Source organism: Platalea leucorodia (genome assembly GCF_965183815.1).
Source record: "Platalea leucorodia genome assembly, chromosome: 4".
In the NCBI taxonomy this organism is placed as follows: Eukaryota; Metazoa; Chordata; class Aves; order Pelecaniformes; family Threskiornithidae; genus Platalea; species Platalea leucorodia.
The window spans coordinates 8,825,324-8,844,648 of record NC_138826.1 but is presented as its reverse complement, the minus strand read 5'-3'; the positions used below and the strand labels follow the sequence as shown (position 1 = coordinate 8,844,648).

General features: G+C 39.6%; 1 protein-coding gene across 1 annotated transcript; it reads left to right on the top strand.

Annotated features, from left to right (window-relative positions):
• Window positions 1–670: 670 nt before the first annotated feature.
• On the top strand, window positions 671–15,812 carry LOC309588922 (pancreatic lipase-related protein 2-like; the record flags this gene model as incomplete). The annotated part of the gene is made up of 11 exons (XM_082308734.1): window positions 671–719; window positions 2,169–2,323; window positions 4,405–4,530; window positions 5,486–5,620; window positions 6,590–6,698; window positions 7,842–7,961; window positions 8,051–8,173; window positions 10,444–10,559; window positions 12,111–12,240; window positions 13,636–13,747; window positions 15,644–15,812. 11 exons carry the CDS (start codon window positions 671–673, stop codon window positions 15,810–15,812), a joined length of 1,344 nt encoding a protein of 447 aa, XP_082164860.1.
• Window positions 15,813–19,325: the final 3,513 nt, after the last annotated feature.

Here is a 19,325-nt window from a genome sequence, read left to right as displayed (position 1 = left end):
ATCTTCTTTCCTTTGAAGGTAAGTTACTAGTAGTAGTAGTAAGACTACACTTAAAAGGCTTTCCCTACTTCACCTCAAAGTAAATGACTGGTTCCACTTACTCCGATGCTTACCAATCAGCTGATGATTAAGTGATCAAGCAGATCAGGGCTGATAAATGTACATGGATGATAGCAATGATCAAAATGAGTTTTCAAGACTATCTGTATGATTTAGAAACACAAATGAAGTTTGTTCCTGGGTTCTTTTAAATACAATCACTGAACAGCAGTTCTATGAGTACCTTTTCTACTAAATGCTAGAAGAAACCACTCTGTAAAAAAATGTTGTTGCAAATCCTTTAAGAATTTCATTTGCTTGCCCATAAATTGCAGCTCAAGAAAAAAAAAAAAGCTTCTGTTTGTCAAAGTCAGGTAGACAATCTTTAAGAGGTGCTTAGAGGATATCCCACGTATGCAAAATCTCCATGACAAACAGAAAGAATCCCAAAGGTATTTTCTTGAAACCCTGCTGTCTTTAAGGAAGTGTTGATTCTTTTGGATCCAACTCATTAAATGCCTGAAGTACTCCTATGGTCACTATAATTTTTTTTAATGGGTCAAGGAAACCCTTAGGTGAATTCCAGATTCTATTTTTAATTAGGTTTGAACTGCGTTCTTATTTGCTTTAGATGTTTGCAGTATGGATCACTACTCTCTTTCTTCTTGATGCAGTCAAAGGTAAGACACATAGTTGATAAAAACTATAAACAGTAAAAATTGTTGTGTGCAGCTTACACCAGAATAACTACATTTTAGAAAAAGGATCTGCTTTGGAATGGACTTAAAAGACTTATTAATGAGGAGCATTGAGTTACATCATGTCTTTCCCTCATTTAACCTATTACTTTAATTCTGTAAAGGTTTTTGCAGCTAGCAAACAGAATGGGAATTAGAAATGTATTTTTATATATTTATTGATACTAAAATTCTTCCAGAACAGTTTCTGCTACCCACCCTCAACCCACACCAGCATTTATGGTAGCTACAACACTTGTAATGTCAGCCTAGGCACTTACTCTTCACAGTGCTATGCAGAGAACAACAGTCCTGGTCTAAAGCATCTCTTTACCGATAGGAAAGAATAGTTCAACACGGACAAACACACAGAAAGAGCAGAGAGAAACAAAAAGACACAGTCCAAAAGTTCACTGGCATCAGAGCAAGGACCCCTGGGAAAATGACTGGATCACTTGTGGAGTCTCTAGCTGCAGCTCCACAATTAAATCTTCCCTTTCTCTAGATGTATTTCCAGTATCTATCAATCTACCCCTGTGTTTCGTACAGAGCAACGAATAGAGTAAGTCATGGTCTGATGTAGTATGAATCTGTCACCTAACCTAGGTAACAATAGTTTCTCATTGTTTTCAGTAGCTTTTTAATAGCAATAAAAATTATTTGGGATTTCACAACTGTTGTGCTATAATAGTGGGTAAGGATAGCATTTAAAGGCAACACCCATATGTCATATTTGCATCATTACTGTATTAAAGCCACAATAGAAATTGGGAAACTCTAGTCCTTCAGGCACAGACCACACTTCTGAGGCTGTGCTTTGCTCTAGGCTTCCACTCAAACTCCACTTCATTGCTTCCACTAAAATCTTACAGTGATAAAAAATAAAGGAGGTGTTTAGTGTACGCTATGGAGCAACCAGAGGTATCTATTTTAATGTTTTAGTTTCATTTTACTCCTTCATGAATCGTTGCACAAGAAATAACAATTTAGATAATCCCTGGAGCATTAGCATTAATTTGAAGGACTGCTCTGTGCTGGCAGCAAAAGCTGACTTGTTCTCTAGATCCATAAAGGACCACAATTTTATTGTCTTTTTCCGATGGCTGTGTTAACAATATGTTTGACAAAATAAGTCATGAGATCACCAAACTGAGCTCTACACTGTGTTTGCAACAGGAATCGGTCTTGAAGTTCAAATCCCTGCTACATGCACAAGGCACAGGAGCACAACGGAGCCCCTGACTGAAAAATGAACACAGGAGCCATCCTAATCTGAATCAGCCATTTTCCACTTCCCTGGTCTAAACACTGTCCTGCCAGCTTCTTGTAAACTGGAGGCAGCCTAACCTGCTATGTTCCCAGAACACTAACATTCTTCTTTGCATACCCCAGGAAGGGAAGTTTGCTACAAAAGGCTTGGATGCTTTACGGATAGCCCCCCTTGGTCTGGGATCCCAGGGAGACAACTAGCAGGCTTGCCCAGCTCTCCAGAAGCTGTAAACACCAATTTTCTCCTTTACACTAGAGACAACATCATGAAATATCAAGTAAGAAACTGCTTTTTTTTAATAACTGATAGTGTACTACACATTCAACAAATTATACAGACAGTTTCTTTTCTCCCATATTTACCCTCAAAGTCTCCCAGGAGAGGCCCCAGTTCTACATTACACACTCCATGAACAGTCCACCCGAGTTTCCTTTCATCTCATTTCAGCTCTCTGACAGGTCAGGTATAGTTACAACATATTAATCATAGCCTGCTAACACAAGTCATCTAAGATATTTTGGATATATTTTATATACTTCTGTATGCTAAGCTAATAGCCCAAATTCAGTTTCAGGTTTAGCATTACAAAGCCAGAGGTAGGGAAGGCAGTACAAAAGGAAAGCTCAGTTTTGGCTCCTGTGTGTCTCCAGCTTAAAACCATCTTTCAGGCCCATACACGCAACTCAGGGATGTGGTTCATACACGTGATCACTAGGTCCTCTGAACTAGATACGATTGGTCTCAGAGGCTCTGCTTATGTGGTGGCCAACACTGAGCCCTAAGGGCAGGTAAATAGTTAAGAGTGAAGATCAGAAGAGAAAGTATCTGTGTTCACCAGAGAGGGGAAAGAAAATAGGATGAAAAATTAAAGGAAAGCTTAGAAAGGAAAACAGGAGACTAAAGAAAAAAATGAAGGAGAGAATGAAATCATATATGGAAAAAGGAGGAAACAACCAAAAAGATAATTAAATGTCAATGGATAAAGAAAATAAACATTAAACATTTTTTGGAAGAATAAGACTGAGGGAAAATGAAGACTAAAAAGCTAAAGAAAACAACGTGGGAAGATATAGCTTAGAGAGAGTTTGGAGGTTTGTCTTACAGAGAGTTGAACCAGGCTATCCCTCATGAAAACACATCAGGTAGAGAAGCATAGGGACAGCAGCCTGGAGCTGTATGGAAGAAAAAAAGTAAAAAGGTGAGGTTATCTACAACATCTGCAAACCAGTGGCAGCGAGAGGAAGCTCTGGACTGACAGAGTGACAAATGGAAGTAATTAAAAGGAGCCTGCAGGACTCTAGGATGGATCAAATGGGAACATACTGACAGACACCAGCAGCGTGTCAGCCCTTTCCTCTGAAGATCAGCAAGTGCTGGGAAAAGCTCCCAGCAGGATGCCTGAGGTGTTGGAGGTGTCTGGGCTGGGCGCTTCCACAGCATGAAGCAGTTTTGTGGAGCTATAGACTAGTCTGGTGAAAGAAGAGAAATGACCATCAGAGAGTGTGAACTTTACTAGGACAAAGAGCAAGAAAAATGAAGCAAATTAATAAGAAAAGGGAAGGGGGCAATTTGTTGCTGTTGTTGGCTTACATTACATGAAAAAGGCTTCATAGTTGTTTTTTTTACATAAATGGCAGCCACAAACAGTGGAGGTGTTTAATGATTTCTCCTCTTTGAGTCACCTCAGAACGATTCCAATATCTCTAGCTGAGAGGGCCTATGAGGTTTTAACTTTAATCAGTCTTTCACTGAAGGTGATATGTGTTCTAATTAGTGCATGACATCCCCTTTTAAGCTTACGAAACCATAACAAAAAGTAAGAGCCAAGTTTTAAAACAACCCAGTATTCAGAATTTCTTTAAAAGAAAATAATGCCTTCCTTCTTAATAAACACCAAAATACCAACAGCCTCTGACGTTGTAAGTCTGGTGGTCTTTCTCATAAAATATAAATAAGCTTAGCAATGAAGGTCTTGTCTTTAAAGAAAAAAGAAAGAAAAATAGGTATAGATTCAAAGTCAACCACATAACACCTTGCAGAAGATGCTATCTTTCTACTTCTATGGCCAAGTTTGATAAAATCTTGTATTTACTTGGCATGTTGTAGCAGTATATCTCAAAGCATTGTGCAAAAGATGCCAATATCATTAGTTCAATTAACTAGAGGAAATGCATCATTTATTGAGTTGATTAATAGATATCCCCCAGCAAGGCAGTTTACGAGTGAGGAACAAGACGCATCTCTTCAGAGTCCAGAACTATGCCTTAACCATTGGGGTACTCTTGCCTTGTATCAAAATGCACACGGAGCAGTACATCCTTGTTGTGTTGTTTGTTGGTTGTTTTTTTTTTGACACAGAAAATTTCTGCTACAAATCCTTCAACTATCAAAGCTTCAAATTTCCGAACAGACAGGAAAACTCGCTTCATTATACATGGCCATCTTGCTGGAGCAGACCTCCCCTGGATAACAAATATATGCAGGGTATGGTATGACTATTGTCTGACAGTCATTTTACTTGTATTTGGAAGTGCAAATATCCACATCACCCCATTAACTGGCTTAAAATTCCCACGTAAAATTTACACCTCTGTTCTGTCGTTAATTCAGGGAATATATGAGGGGAAACAACCTCAGAATGAAGCTCAGTTCCACATGACCGCCCTCTTGTTCCTAGCTATGAGTATAGTGCACTTCAGCCTTCTGCTAAATGCCCTTTTGCTGCATTCACCTCCACAGAGAAAGCTACAATTAATTGATTTTTCAATTCCTTGCCAATAGTAAAGGGGAAAAAAGTCACTTTTCTCACCTCAGCAAAAAGTCAAAATAAACTTTTCAGTTTGAGTGAGGCATTTGATGTAATAAAAACAAAATGCTTTGTTCAGCAGATTGGTTTCATTTTATTTAGGCACATTTCAAAAATGAAATTGTTTCAAAATGAAAAATCAGAATGTTCCATTGCCAGAAGTGTATAAATAGAATATTTTGGTTAAAATATATGAACTTTGGGGCTGAAAAATTTGAGCACATGAACACAAATTTGTGAATCCTTTTAGATGATCCAAGCGTACAAATTTTGAAGAATAAAGATTGGACAATAAAAAAGGAGTCATACTATCCTCTTTTTCTAACTGGGGTACTGTCATTAAGAGAAGTTGATACCCTAAACCCTACCAAGGCCTCTGGAATGGAAAAAAGAACTGAAGCAAGCTTCCATGTGTCTTTATACAGTGTTCAAATCACTGGCTCCACTCTGCCTCCTTGTGTTGATTCTTAAGTATTAGTAGGAATTAATATACTAAAGATGTGTCTTTACCAGTCACATAAACAAGGTGAGTCCCCGGCTATAGCAAAACAAAATATTGTTTGGATATACCCTGCTACAGTCGTAATTCATGCCTGTTTGCTTCTGTTCTCCTGTTTTCATGTTTTCCACCAGTCCATGTTTCACACTGAAGACGTGAACTGCATTTTGACTGACTGGAGAGGTGGCTCTAGTGGTTTGTACACCGACGCAGTTAACAACGTCCGCATTGTGGGGGCTGAGCTGGCATATCTGGTGAACTTTCTTGAGGTACAAGTATCCGTGGAACGTGAAAGCCAGTGCATAGTCCGTATGGTAAAGGCCGTGTTCAAGGTGGCACCTTGAGGTTTGATGCAACAGAGTCAGGAAGTACAGAGGTACTCAATAACGCGGCTGAAAATGTCATAAAAAGTCTCTAATCCCACACAAATGGAAACACCTACGTTAGTGTCAGACCACAGATAAGCACGTCCCTAAAGGCTGACAGGCCGTAGTTTCTGAAAGTTTTGCTCATGATCGGCTTTTTACTGGATAAGACATCAGATTGGAGACTGTCTAGCAAAACTAGCATGGTGGAGAGTGGTAATAGAGGACCGATACAGTTAAAACATCCCTCTGTGGGTCACACACACACGCTGCCTCCTCCAAGAAAGGAATGGCAGCACAGAGAAGCGACTCTTCTGCAGCCACCAATGTCAGGCTTCCCGTGCAGAACCTCAGCTGAGCCTGGCACACCAGCAGCCATGGTCCCCCCCATCCTGCAGGACCTGCGTGGTGGAGCATCTCCATAGCAGGATGACCGCTTGATTCACACAGAGGGTATGCCACAGACAAAGGCACTGAAAACTCCTTCACCACTGACCGCTATCCTGACTGGACAGACAGGTTCAGGGGTGAGGCAGTGGGGTCATTCACCTTTTGGATAAGCAATCAGAGCAAATGTAGGGGAGCTATGTGCAGAAATTACCTTTTCCTTCCTTTCTGCCATAAGGGCCAATTCCTGACAGAGATTACTCCCTTCCAGAGGCATGATATAAGAGAGGATGGGATGAGTTGGGAACTGCTTCTCTTTAGGTACTGATCGCACCACCCGCAACCGTAACTTCCCACCCAAGACGTTCCCTCCATCGCCCGCTGCTCTGGCCATGCCCTGGCACAGCATGGGGCCGTGATGCAGTGCCACAGGCTTGTATCCCCCGTTTAACATGCTTGTTTTTTCCTTTCCATGCATCTTTACAGAAAGACTATGGCTACTCTCCTGCCAACATTCATTTAATCGGCCATAGTCTTGGAGCACATGCCGCAGGGGAAGCAGGCAGAAGGAAACCTGGCATTGGAAGAATAACAGGTACTGAAGCTATTTCAACTGATGAAGCTTTATATTTTCATGCAACTTAAGAGAACTGAAGAATCACTGCTGCCTTATAAACGCATAATACAGACCGCAATGTGCTGGTTTCTCATAATTAACGGTATACAGCTAGGATGATGGCACACAAACGAATCCGTGTCCTATCACATGCCGTGCATTTCACACGTCAACGTTCACGGCTCTGAGAAAGGCTCAACTGCAACAGATCAGAAAGGCTTAACTGTCCCGACTGTGGCTAAATAGAGGTCACTTTTCACAAGTCACAACAAGTCCCAGGGATCACTTGGTTATGATTTTTAATGATATAAAAGAACAGGAACAAAATACTGTATTACATGAGGAATAACAGACTTGTAAAACACTAGCAACTCATTGTCATATTTGGTTTTAAAAGCCCACTCTAACATGACTTTTCAGCAGTTCAAAAGACTGAAAATCTGAAATGAAAAGTTAAAAATCCTAGATCTGGTATGGATGAGACAGTAAATAGCCATGAACAACCTGAAAAGGAAGAAAGCTGTTAGTCACACAGCTACACAGAGAGACAGACTGTCATGAGACACTCGCATATCACTTTTTTTTAAAGGCTCACAATTTTCTGCTTTCCTTTCTCCTCCAGTCAGTTCTTTTCTCTGCACAGGCCTTGCTTTGACTAAGCTGTGTACACAGTAAACAGTCACGTAAGCAGTTCAGGGAAACTGGGATCAGAACTCTTGCTTTAGCCCCAAAGAGAGCTCACTGACACTGAAGTGAAGGGGTAACGTTTTCAACCAAGCTCTTTTGGAAATAAAAATAGATTTTTGACCAAATAAAAATTCTCAAACAAATCTACATGCTCAGATTAACATATCAAGATTTCATATTCTTCACTAACATGCAAAAAAACCCCAAAACACTTCTTCTTATAACATTGTTCCCCAAAAGTAAGCCAAGCACCCTTCCACATTTTACTGTGCTGCAATGCCTCCAGACATCTTTCTATTAAAACCCTGCTTGTTTCGCTGGCTGTGAACCACAAAATAGATTTTTATATGTGGAGTAAAGGCAGAAATGTAATGACATACAGTGTACACACATCTAGTATTATTTACTCAATCAGACATATCTCCATTTATTTAGGTTTGGATCCAGCTGGGCCCCTTTTCCAGTATACTCCCACAATGGTTAGGCTGGATCCTTCAGATGCAAAATTTGTTGATATAATTCATACTCACGCTGGTCATCTTTTCTTTGACTTTGGTAAGTTTTCACACAAAGACTGACACCAACGCAGAGGTTGGCCACAGCACACCTGGGAGTGATCAGCCTCCATTCACTGTGCATTTCAGCTCCAGGGATTCTTCAGACTTGTGGCCACCTGGATTTTTACCCAAATGGCGGGAAGAAGATGCCAGGATGCAAGCAGCTTCGAGTACCTCCTGCAACTCGGGATATCAATCACCTTATGAGAGGTAAATATATTTTAAAGTAATACCTCTATTATAAGCTACAGTTAGAAATAAAGACTAGGCTAAGGTAAAGCTTTTTGAATGTATATATTATTTATATAGCTCAGATTTGGAGTAGGGAGAGAATGCTCAAAAGTGGGAAATTTAAAGCTGCCTGTGAAATACCCTCCAATTTTCTTTTATACTAACCAAGGCAAATTGCAGATGGAAACTTCAGTTTGTTCATCACAGCCCCTATGAGAGCCTGCCACTGTGCTGACAGACTGACCTCAGTGGGAATTCCACACATGAAGGACTGGTAAAATTTCATTCAAGAATAATCCAAAAATGAGTATTTTAAAATCTGAGCTTCCCTTCTCCCCAGAAAGACATCAGTCCCAATATTACTGGGGTTAGACATACTCATCCAGGCCATTAACAGCTTTAGTGTCTTCAAAGGGAACAGCACAAGGTTAAAAATATAGAAGATGATAAAATGACTGCTCCATTGATAGTTCATGTTCTTCAAAGAAAACTGGGCAGTTAATCAGAATTACCCTGGGATCCAGTACAACGGATCCTCAAAATCCTGTCTTCTGATCCTAACCTACAGAAATGAGAGCATCTGTTATTCACAGCTAAATGTTTTGAAGTCCCTACCACTAGTTAAGTAATTTGCTTTCAAAAATACTCTGGCTTAGAACTGGTTGGAGAACTTAGTAACAAAGAGGACTGAAAGCTGGCTGTGCACAAAGTCACTTGGAACCAAAACGCTTTCCAATCGGACTGCATAACAATGTCTGCATTTTCAGAAAAAAAATTAAATATTTTCCAGAGGCGTTTCACGAGGCTGTCTGCAATGTTTTGTGGTGAAGGAGAAGCTCAGCTCTATTGAACACAAGTAGATGGAGTTGGTTGTTCATGCAGCTCCTAAAAATAGAGACAGACTTAACTCCTGCCTCTTGGTTAAACCTTACTTCATGCATATCTCTTCTGTTTGATAATATTTACATTTAGGTAGTGCTGTTATGTATGAAGTGCTTTAGAAGTGCTATTTGGTAACTTCTTTCTACAGCTTTTGATGGAGTAGGGAGAGGAGTATTATGTTCCCGTTGTATAGATGTTAAGTGAATTTGGCACTAGCACAAAGTCAGTCAGCCATAAGAGCTGAGGTTTTTAAAGTTAAAAGCACAGACCCTTCTGAGTTAGATTTAAAGAAGGAACTATAAAGAAAACATACTCAGGAAGCCTTGATGATACAGACTATTTTAAAGAAAAACAGACAAAACCATTTTTCAGCGGGTGCGTTTTTTCTTTCCTTATGTAAAGAACAATGTGTGTCAACTGGTCAATACCAACTGGTCTGTCTTTAAGATGCATAAATATTGACAGTAGGAGAAATTCTGAGTTCACTATAAACTGTGCCAGCTTGCAATTACTTCAGGGCCTCCAAGACTTCACCCTGTGGTTAGGTGAGCCCTCACACACGCTGAAGCGCAGTAGAGCCTATTTTTATACAAGCTAACTTTAGTATATTGTGCTTTGATAAAGGAGAGACTTCAGAGGCAAGACCATACGTGTTACAAGGGGCCTGTAAATATAGTCCAAGCAACACTTTCTTCTTTCCTGCACTGACTGCTTATAAATTTCACTCTGATGGGAAAATGTACTTGTTTCAATTAATTCTGGCAAAATCAAGGACACATTGCCAAACATCTTGCTTTTCAGAACATTTCACAGAATCACCACTGAAGTTAAAATCATTACTACAATTACCTTTAATTCTAGAAATGAGTGGAAACTGTGGTTTTACAAAATACTATGTTGTGATAATGGTGAGCAAATGAAAGCTCTTTCATAGTAACTACTATATGCTTTACAAACGCTGTAGCTATGAATTATTCCAGTCTTTGAAATATCAAAGGGAAATTCTCCTAAATCCTCCTTGGTTCTCATGCTAAAGTAAAAGCAGTTAAGTACCCGCAGCAGGACAGGAAGCTGCACCAAGTTCACCTTGGTGCATCTCCACCTCTGTTAACTTCAGCATGAGCACAGGGACACGTAGATTAGAACCTAGCTCTTCCCCATCGAAAAAATATATGTAGCCATAAGTACACTTTTTACTGTAAAACCAAATAATTCACACTTTAAACATATTTTAATTATTACTTTTTTTTAAAGACTTCGCTATATGTACAAATGCTTTCGAGGAAAAAAGACCCACAAGTGTTGTTTTGGCATGGACTTCATGTTAATGTATAGCTTTAATCTTTTTTACCTGGGCTTTTTCCCAGAATATAGATCTATCGGATGTGGACATAAAAGAAGTCTCCGATATTATGCTGAGAGTATTATCACTCCCAATGGATTTGTTGGGTATCAGTGTGAAACATATCAAGCTTTTGTATTGGTAAGTTCCAGGTACATATTTATCTGAGGGGTTATAGCCCTGCCTTTCTTCTGTTAATAATTTCTGGGACAACTTCTGTGCTCTGGATCATGGGATACAGAGGGGCTATGCAGACCCACTGACCACCCTCATCCAGACCATACCCAAAAACCAGGCAAAATGTAAAAGCAGAAAAGTCCAAAAAAAAAGATCCAGAAGAAAATAAGTCAGTAAATGCAAACACCAAAAAGAGTTACAAAGGGAGATACCAAGAGCTGAGTAAGAGGGCAATGAGAGGCAGTGGCTGGGTTCACCCTTTGCATAGGTCAGCAGTAAGGGACACTCAGTCTGGTTGAGGGAAGTCCATCTAAACCTGGTGAAACCCATCACCAAGAGGACAGCCTCTGGATTCCAGACATGTTTAAACATCTGTATAAACAATAAAAATCCACAGTATGTAGGGCAGAGGAGATTTTTATACAGCACAGCATTGCTCACACAACCCTCAGGTGGCACAAGAAAGAAAGCAGCATGATGTCCTGGTGTCTCACGCCTGATATAACTGGGCTTTTAGTGGACCAATTCTGGCAATATAACTGAGGGCTGGTCAAGAAGGAAGACAAGTCTGACTTTATTTCCAACTACTCCCAAAAGGAATGACTACAATACTACAGAAAACTTGTTAATGTTTGTAGCAATGTTGCCACGTAACTTGAAAGTTTGATGTAATTCAGGACTTGAAAACATGAACCCTGTGCAATTTAGCGATGTGAGGGAAATGTTTTTTTCAGTCTCATAATGAACAAGTGATGATGATCATTTAGCTTTTTATTCATCTAATGCCCAACTAGCCAAAGATGCACAAATACCAATTCCTACAGAACATCCCAAATATCAAAATTGAACTGTCTAAATGTAACAATACTATTTTTTCCAACTGTAGTTAAATCACTTTCACTGAAAACATACATGCTTCTCTTTTTTTTTTTTTTAGTTTAATGGACATCAAGGTCTTGATCTGAATGTTTGATCTATGTAGGTAGATGAATTTCATTACGATTCTGCATGGGAATAAAGGCTGAAAAGCAGACAGAACACATTCCAAAGTGAGAGCCCAAGCTTCAGTATTCCTAAACTTAAATATCTTTACCATATGAATGAGATATCCAGCCAGACCTGCTTGCAAATATGGTTAGCCACCCATAATAATTAGCAGACAGCCTTTCAATGGGCCCTGTGAAAGATAAACATATTACCCATATTTTACACATCAGGTAGTAAGGCACAGCATGCATTAAGGTATTTACTTATGGTCTCTGCAAGAGCATAAGGAATTAGGCCAGATTTTCAACCTGTTTCTCGTTGATTTTCAGTCAGATGAAAAAAGGTGACTGACCATCTCGGCTCCTTTTTTCACCACACCAATAAACACTGAAGATATGATCCGAACTCAGAAGCAAGTACCTTTTCAAAAAAGCTGGGAAAAAGCTGAAATACCCTAATTTCTTATACTTTAAGAAGTGGGATTAAAACAGATAACGTCTTGTAACACACATTGTTATTTTCCCTCAGGGAGACTGCTTCCCATGTCCGAAAGAAGGATGCCCACTGATGGGTCATTATGCTGATAAGTTTTCACATAAAACTGAAAAAGAACAGCAAAAGGTTTATTTAAACACAGGGCCCTCCCCTCCATATGCTCGTAAGTGCTTCTTTTGGGTGGTGAATGCTAAAGTGGCGATGAATTATGTGTGAACAAATATCTGACACTTCTACAGAGAGCTGCTGGAGTTAACGAGTGGCACTTAGCACAAAATCTAGAGTTTCAGGTGTCAGGAACATGCAGTACCAGCATTATCTGGGAAAGGCTGAGATAATTATAGAAACAGCTCAACTGATGCTGACCTCTGAGTTAGAAACCATGCTAAAATTTTGTTAATTAGATTCAAAAATTCTATAAAGCTGAACGCTGGAGGAATGTTATGTTGAAAGTGCAAAATTTGAAATCAAAAAAAGTTACATTGCTTCTATTGGCAAGAATTTATAAAACTGGATCATTTCAGGATATTTTTGCAAAGCTCACCAAGTCAAGATGGCAGGGAGTAATAAGAAGTATAGTTTTTATTGTGATTAATGTAGAAGCAGCCACAGAACTGGGAAATAAGAAAATTCATAAAAAATTGTAATCCATCACAGGTGATGAACTGCAAGGGCAATAAATGAGAGAGGATCTTTATTCACTAGGCACTAAAATATGAAAGCAAAATTAAGAACAAAAAAAAAAATCTTATATCAAGTCTCCATAAGAGCAAAAAGTAAAAAAGTATAAAGAAACTAAAAACTAAAAAAGTATAGAGAAACTAGCCATTTCTCAAATCTGAATGAACACATTAATTTCAATATTTATAAACTGTTGAGTTGCTAGAAATTATAGCCTGAACCCAAATATAACCTTATGAAGTGGGTGAAGAGATTCTCCTTTTAATAGCCCGAATTAAAGCCAGTACAAAAATTTACCAAACCTGGTTGCTTGAAATCGGCATATGCTATTGCATCCGAGACCCTGCTTCTGCCTTAGGAAGACATGCGGGATGACAGGGTCTCCTAACAGCTCTTGGGCTGTCCACAGGTATAAGAAAAACACTAAACACTGTATATGGGGATCATCCTGGGAAAGCTGCTGGTTTTGTTTAATGTATCTTTAACAACACAGCAGTCCAGTGGACCTCACTTCATAGTTGAGACCTAACATGCTACCCATCAGACTCCCCAAAGTGCTCATAAGTGTAAGAAATTACAAAACTGAAAGTGAGACCAAGTGGAAGAGCAAGGTGCTGTATTGGCCATGGCAGATTAAATACTTGGCATAGTCAGTAGGTCAGCAAAGACTGGATCTTCTATTTAGACCACTGTCAAGGAAATTACTACCAGAATCACAGAGAACTAACATTTTCCTTAATAGTGACATTTTGTTTGCTTACAAGCACGTTTGTGCAATCCTTTCCTCTTCCTGAAAGACACTGAGACGTATAAAAAGTTTTACCATTAGGAAAGAAATGTCCTTACAACCGTAATCTATTTCATTTTGCTTTCAAAGGCTGGCGAAAAAAGATATGTGTCAGAGTATCTGCAACAGAAACCATGAAGGGAAATATAGACGTAGCCTTGACTGGAACTAATGGGATCAGGAGAAAATATACAATTGACAAGTAAGTTTAACATGACTGTTGAAAAAATGGCTCTATCATTGTTATCATGTTGAATTTATACACAGCTATTTTTACATGTCTCATCTTGTCCTACGTGATCGGTGATTTACACTGGTAATAAAAGTAGCTGATAAGTGGTTGAAGTTCCCCATGCAGATTGTGGTCAAAATCTGCTTACTGGTCTTTCTTTTCTTCTCTTCTCTTCTCTTCTCTTCTCTTCTCTTCTCTTCTCTTCTCTTCTCTTCTCTTCTCTTCTCTTCTCTCTTCTCTCTTCTCTCTTCTCTCTTCTCTCTTCTCTCTTCTCTTCTCTTCTTTTCTTTTCCGAGGATGACAGTTCGCATAGCAAAGTGGGCAAGAGCAAAGAGCTCTGTGGCTACTGCTGGGCTCAAACATCATTTGGTGATCTCTGAGAAGACAAAGAGCTGCATGATGTACGACCGTACATTTAATCATTCCCTCGACTAGGGAATATGTGAGTAAGAAAGTTGCAGCTTGCTTATGAACTGTGCTGGAGTCTGGGATTCCTGTCCGCTCAGCCTGGCTTTTTCCAGTAAATGTGAATTTAATTCTCATAAACTGATCCTTGTCAAGAGCACAGTTTAAATATTGTAGAACCAGCCTCCTCTGTGTTTGATCATAGCCCTGTTACTGGTCTGTACCAGGAGTACCTTTGGTTGTAAATACACTACTGTAGCGAAACACCTACAGGTAATTTCTATGTTAATGTCACACTGTAATGTGCATTCTATTATAATGAACACTGATACCACAGAAGGCACAAATGTAAACTATAATTTTCAATTTTCTTCATGGTTGAGAGCAAGCAGAAACACTCAGAGAACTTTTTGACTTGGACTTATTTGAAGATAGATCTCATTTTCCAAAAGTAATGTCTAGAATAAATACTGACAAAGGCAGGGCTAACTAATCTAGTGTTTTCATCCTGAAAGGCACAGGAATTTAAGCAACTAAGTCATTTGCATACTTCTGTAGATCCCTCTGAGAAGCTATCTCCTCCTTAGGTACCAACAAGTCTATACATTGGGTTGATAGGCTGGAAGTGTGTAGTGGGATCCACAATAACCTTCCCATATAAGCAGGAATGGTGTTTCCTCTGCTTTCTTGAGTAAGGTTAATACAGAGGCTTTGTGGCCTTCACCAGTTTGCCTAGCTGGTGTCTGCACCACAGACTTCAGCCAAAGGGGGAAAAAAGTGACATTTAGTCCTCAGAACTTCCTCCAGGTATTCAGGATAAATCATGTTGGGAGAGGTGAGATAGCCTCAGCACCACCACAATAGCTTCAGGGAAGGCAAAGAATTGCAATACTGATTTGGAGGAAGAAATCAACCAAAATGTCAACAAGACATTCCTTCCTAATCTTTACAAAAAAGGTTAAATGAAAAGTGCATTATATATAATTTTTGTATGTTTTTTTTTTTTAATCTTCAAGTTTAGCCCTGTTACAATGTTTATCCAAAAAAGTATTTGATATATTTTATGTACAAAAAATCTAAAGTCCAAGGACTTTATAAAGGACTTGGCTACATGGCTTGAATGACTAGTCAGCCGAGAGGACAGAACTTGGTGTTTCTGGACCTGAGACATGATCCCCTACTGCCTGAGGTGAAAGTCTCAGATCTGCGTGAGGCTCTGCATCAAGAGCCCTGTGTGTTCCCCAAGGGACATATTCTCCAAGAACATGTTCTAACCTAAAATTTTGCCTAACATCCCTGATTGGTAATTCTTGAAAAAAAAATGTAATAAAATTATACCGATAGCATTCAAAGCTTTAACTCTCATAGCATCCCACAACTCATCTCCCTTTCTGCCTAAACTGTAGCTTTTTTTTCCTCATTTGTAAAGAACACAGAGCATCACTTCTGTTCTTTTGGCAGGGGAACTTTCAAACCAGGCAACACATACTTGAACTATATTGATACAGAAATTCCTGGGAACATTTCAAAAGTTGAGTTTCTCTGGAAAAAGCATCTAGGTCATGTACAGGGAGGCTGCATGGGAGCTGAAGAAGTCACAATAATATCTGGGGAAAACGGAAACGTGTGAGTACACAGTCTAATGGTGTTCCATTCTGTGGGTCTGGGGGGGAAAAAACAACAAACAAACAAACAAAAAAAATAGAAAAAGGGAAAAAATACCCAAAACACCTTTGCATGGTATCATGCCCCTTAAAGCCAGTGGGTTTAACTATGGAAAATAAGAGCCTAATCCAAATTTCATGGCAGTACCTGGGTGTTTGGGTGACTACAGTTACACCTACCAGCTCAGCACTGCATCCAGGCTTCCCCAAAGAACAGAGATATCAAATCTGAAATCCTGAGGGGTGTAGCACTGCAATTGTAAGAAAGGTATAAGTTTTTCTCCTAAATTGCAGTTTCATGTGCCTACGTCTCCATTAGCAGGTAGCACAGCACATCAGAAACAGCTCTGCTCGGTGCCCCAGTATACTTGCCTTGACAGGGTGCTTTAGGCTGACTCCAGCCGGATCCCATGGACTGGGCATCCACTGGCATCTGCAGTACATTAGGCGCACTTCTGGAGCATGCCTCTCAGTTTAGTTTTAACCAAAATGAATCCAGCTGATGTGTCCCAACACCACTGTGTCATGTAAACAAAAGTGTGGTAAGTTGGGAAAATGGAGTGAGAGATTCCCTTCAAAAGTGCGCTCCTGGTCCAAATTAAAATGCTGATGGAGTCCGAGCATAAAGGCAAACACATCTTAAAATTTAATAATTAGTCACTAACTAGTAATTCTTTAAAAAATCATTTAATAACACACACCTTATGTTCTCAGTCTACTAGAACTCATGCTTTGACCCAACATGAAAAAAAATAGGATTTCTATTGTTTATCTTGGGCTGCTGCTAAGAAAATGTCCCATTGTGCTGAAAAATATTTCCTTAAACTCTTCCTCCCTCGCCAGGTCTGCGTTCTGCGGCTGTGGAACTGTACAGCAGAGCACGTGGCAAGCCCTGGCGCTTTGCTGAGGCTCGGCGAGGAATGCCGTGGCTGTCCACCATGGCAACCCTCACCCCCTGGAAGAGGACACTTCTTCAGTCAGTGGCAAACTATTAACAAAGCTCCTTCAATAAATTATGCCCAGCCCTCTACGAAAGTGCTATTTCCAAATGAGTGTTGTCAGCTTTTATCCATACAGGGGAGTTACGCTTCTGTGAATTCCAGTTACAATGACAGCTAACATGTATTTTACTAGTAACACACACATGCAGTGTGATTATATTTCAGAGTCAAGGGGGAAAATAATAAAATAGGAAAAGAAAAAGTCCTAGCCAATTCGCCTTTGAAATACACTTAATTATCTTAGGAGGAGCATCCAAAAAGAAGCAATAAAAAAAAGAGGAAAAAAAAAGAAAAAAAAAAAGAAAAAAAAAAAAAGGAAAGAAGGAAGATGGAAAAAAGAAAAAAGAAAGAAAAAAAAAGGGAAAAAAAAGGGTAAAATAAAAAACAGCGTGAGAAAAGAAAAAAGGAGCATAGACAGCCAAATTCTTTAATAGTGCCTACTTCTTCAAGAAAAGGGCACTTTTGTGCTTTCAGAAGCATCTGATTGCTTCTATGTCAGGAGTCTGAGGAATAATTTTAAATACAAAAATGATCAGAGTTTGAATGGCTTTGCCTGACATGTCCTTCCTTCCTGAAGAATACATTTAAACAACATTTTCTCAGCACATCCAAAAGACTGCTTAGGAGCTGGGACTGCGTACCAAGTTGTACAGTAGACCTTGAGAAACTCTACCATCAAAGTTCACCATGTGTCGAGCAGGACAGCCTAATGTACAGCAAAATATTTGATTGTTGCCTTTTTCCTGGGGAAGAACTCATTGATGTGCCCTATTCAGCTCTTCTGAACACTGGGTGAGCTGAGACTCTTTCGCTATACCTGAAACAGGCATCTTCTTTATCAAAACTATGTTGCGCTATTGAGGATCTGCAATTTTCTGGCAGCTTTCAAAGTAACAATTTTCTCTTTACCAGTGAAGCTGAATTTTCCACCTCTACCTGACCTTTCTGAAGCCACTGAAGTTGGGCCTGAGCTGCATTATTTGCATTAGCATATAGCATTGCCCCCCCAAATTTAGCACCATTTTAATTATACTGGATAACAAAAAGGGACAACTAAGAGTTATCAGCATCAGCCAAAATAAGCTAAGATTGTTTCTGTTTCAATACAAGCTGCCCACAAAAATTCTTTTGGTTTTTAATTGCCCACTGTGGTCTAAGACATACAGCTAATTTTTAAATCTAATGTGAGGTTTATCATTTGGGTGCAGAAACCCCGTGTGTGAATCACGTTGGGCAACTCTGGTTTGTCCCATCCTAACAACTAGCTATTCCAGAATACTTCCAGTGAGGTTTTACCACAAGGTGTTAATGAGACGCATTACACAAGGCTAAATATGAGTGATGAACAGGTGTGTTTCAAATTACACAGCAATAATTTCAAGATGTCAGAATCCAGTCACCTCCTATGACATTTGCCAGAGGAGCTTGCTTAGGAGGTTTGCAGCAAAGTTGACAAATCAGCTGTCTGCCTTCTCAGACTCACTGCTTCAGTACCCTTACCATCTCCACCCGTGCACAGTAGGATCCAGAAACCATCCCGAGCAGGGAACTCATCCTCCTCTACCCCTTAGGGAAACTCCTTAGGCAAGACCTCCTTCTTGTGTAAGTAGGGACTCCCCTCTTCTGCGCTCCTCTGGAGAAGTACAAAACAACACCTCAGGTACTTCTACGCAGTTCGGAAATATCTGCAGCTAGTAATTACACCATCTTTAACGTCCTTCATAAATCAGGCATGGCTTTCTGCCCTGGAGTTGCACAAATAAAGGAGACTCAGGGAGGGAGAAAGGAAGACTTCTTTTCCCTTTCTATAAGAAGTTGCTTCAGTCAGGAACTGAAGCAAAAGAAATGTAAATATTTTCCTCAGGGTCACGAAAAAGTGTGCAGCAGGGCCAGGCACTGGATTGGGTCATCGGATTTAATGACAAGAGACAGCAGTGCAATATAGGCCATCGCTTCTCACAAGAAGGAAGCAACGTCCTGTTGAATTCAAGATTTCTATAAAGCCCGTCCCCTCCTGCCTCTGTACTTGGCTGTGCCACTTTTGCAATTCTAAAAATTAATTTGATGCTTTTATGAATAATAAATCATATTCTTACGTTCAAAAATACAAGCTTTCATTTTGTTTAATTTTAAGCTATTGATTTCAACAGCGTTCTGACAAAACATAACAGCTTATATGGGCTGATGACTTCTGCTACAAATGTGGTCCAGCTGATTAGACCACTTAAAAATATACATTTTCTCACCCAATCAGTTCAGCTAAGAATAAAATATTGCATTAATTTCTTCCCCTTGTGTTGTTCTGATTTGCATTTTTGTCATATACCGTTTCCTGAGTTAATTTTCATTCTTTAGTATAGTAAACATCAGCACAGCACTTCTTTGTGAATACATCTATAGACAGAGCAAGAGAGATTTCTTTTTATGAGTCAAAGGTGAAAAAAACATTGACAGCAGCTCTGTGTTGCTGGTAGCAAA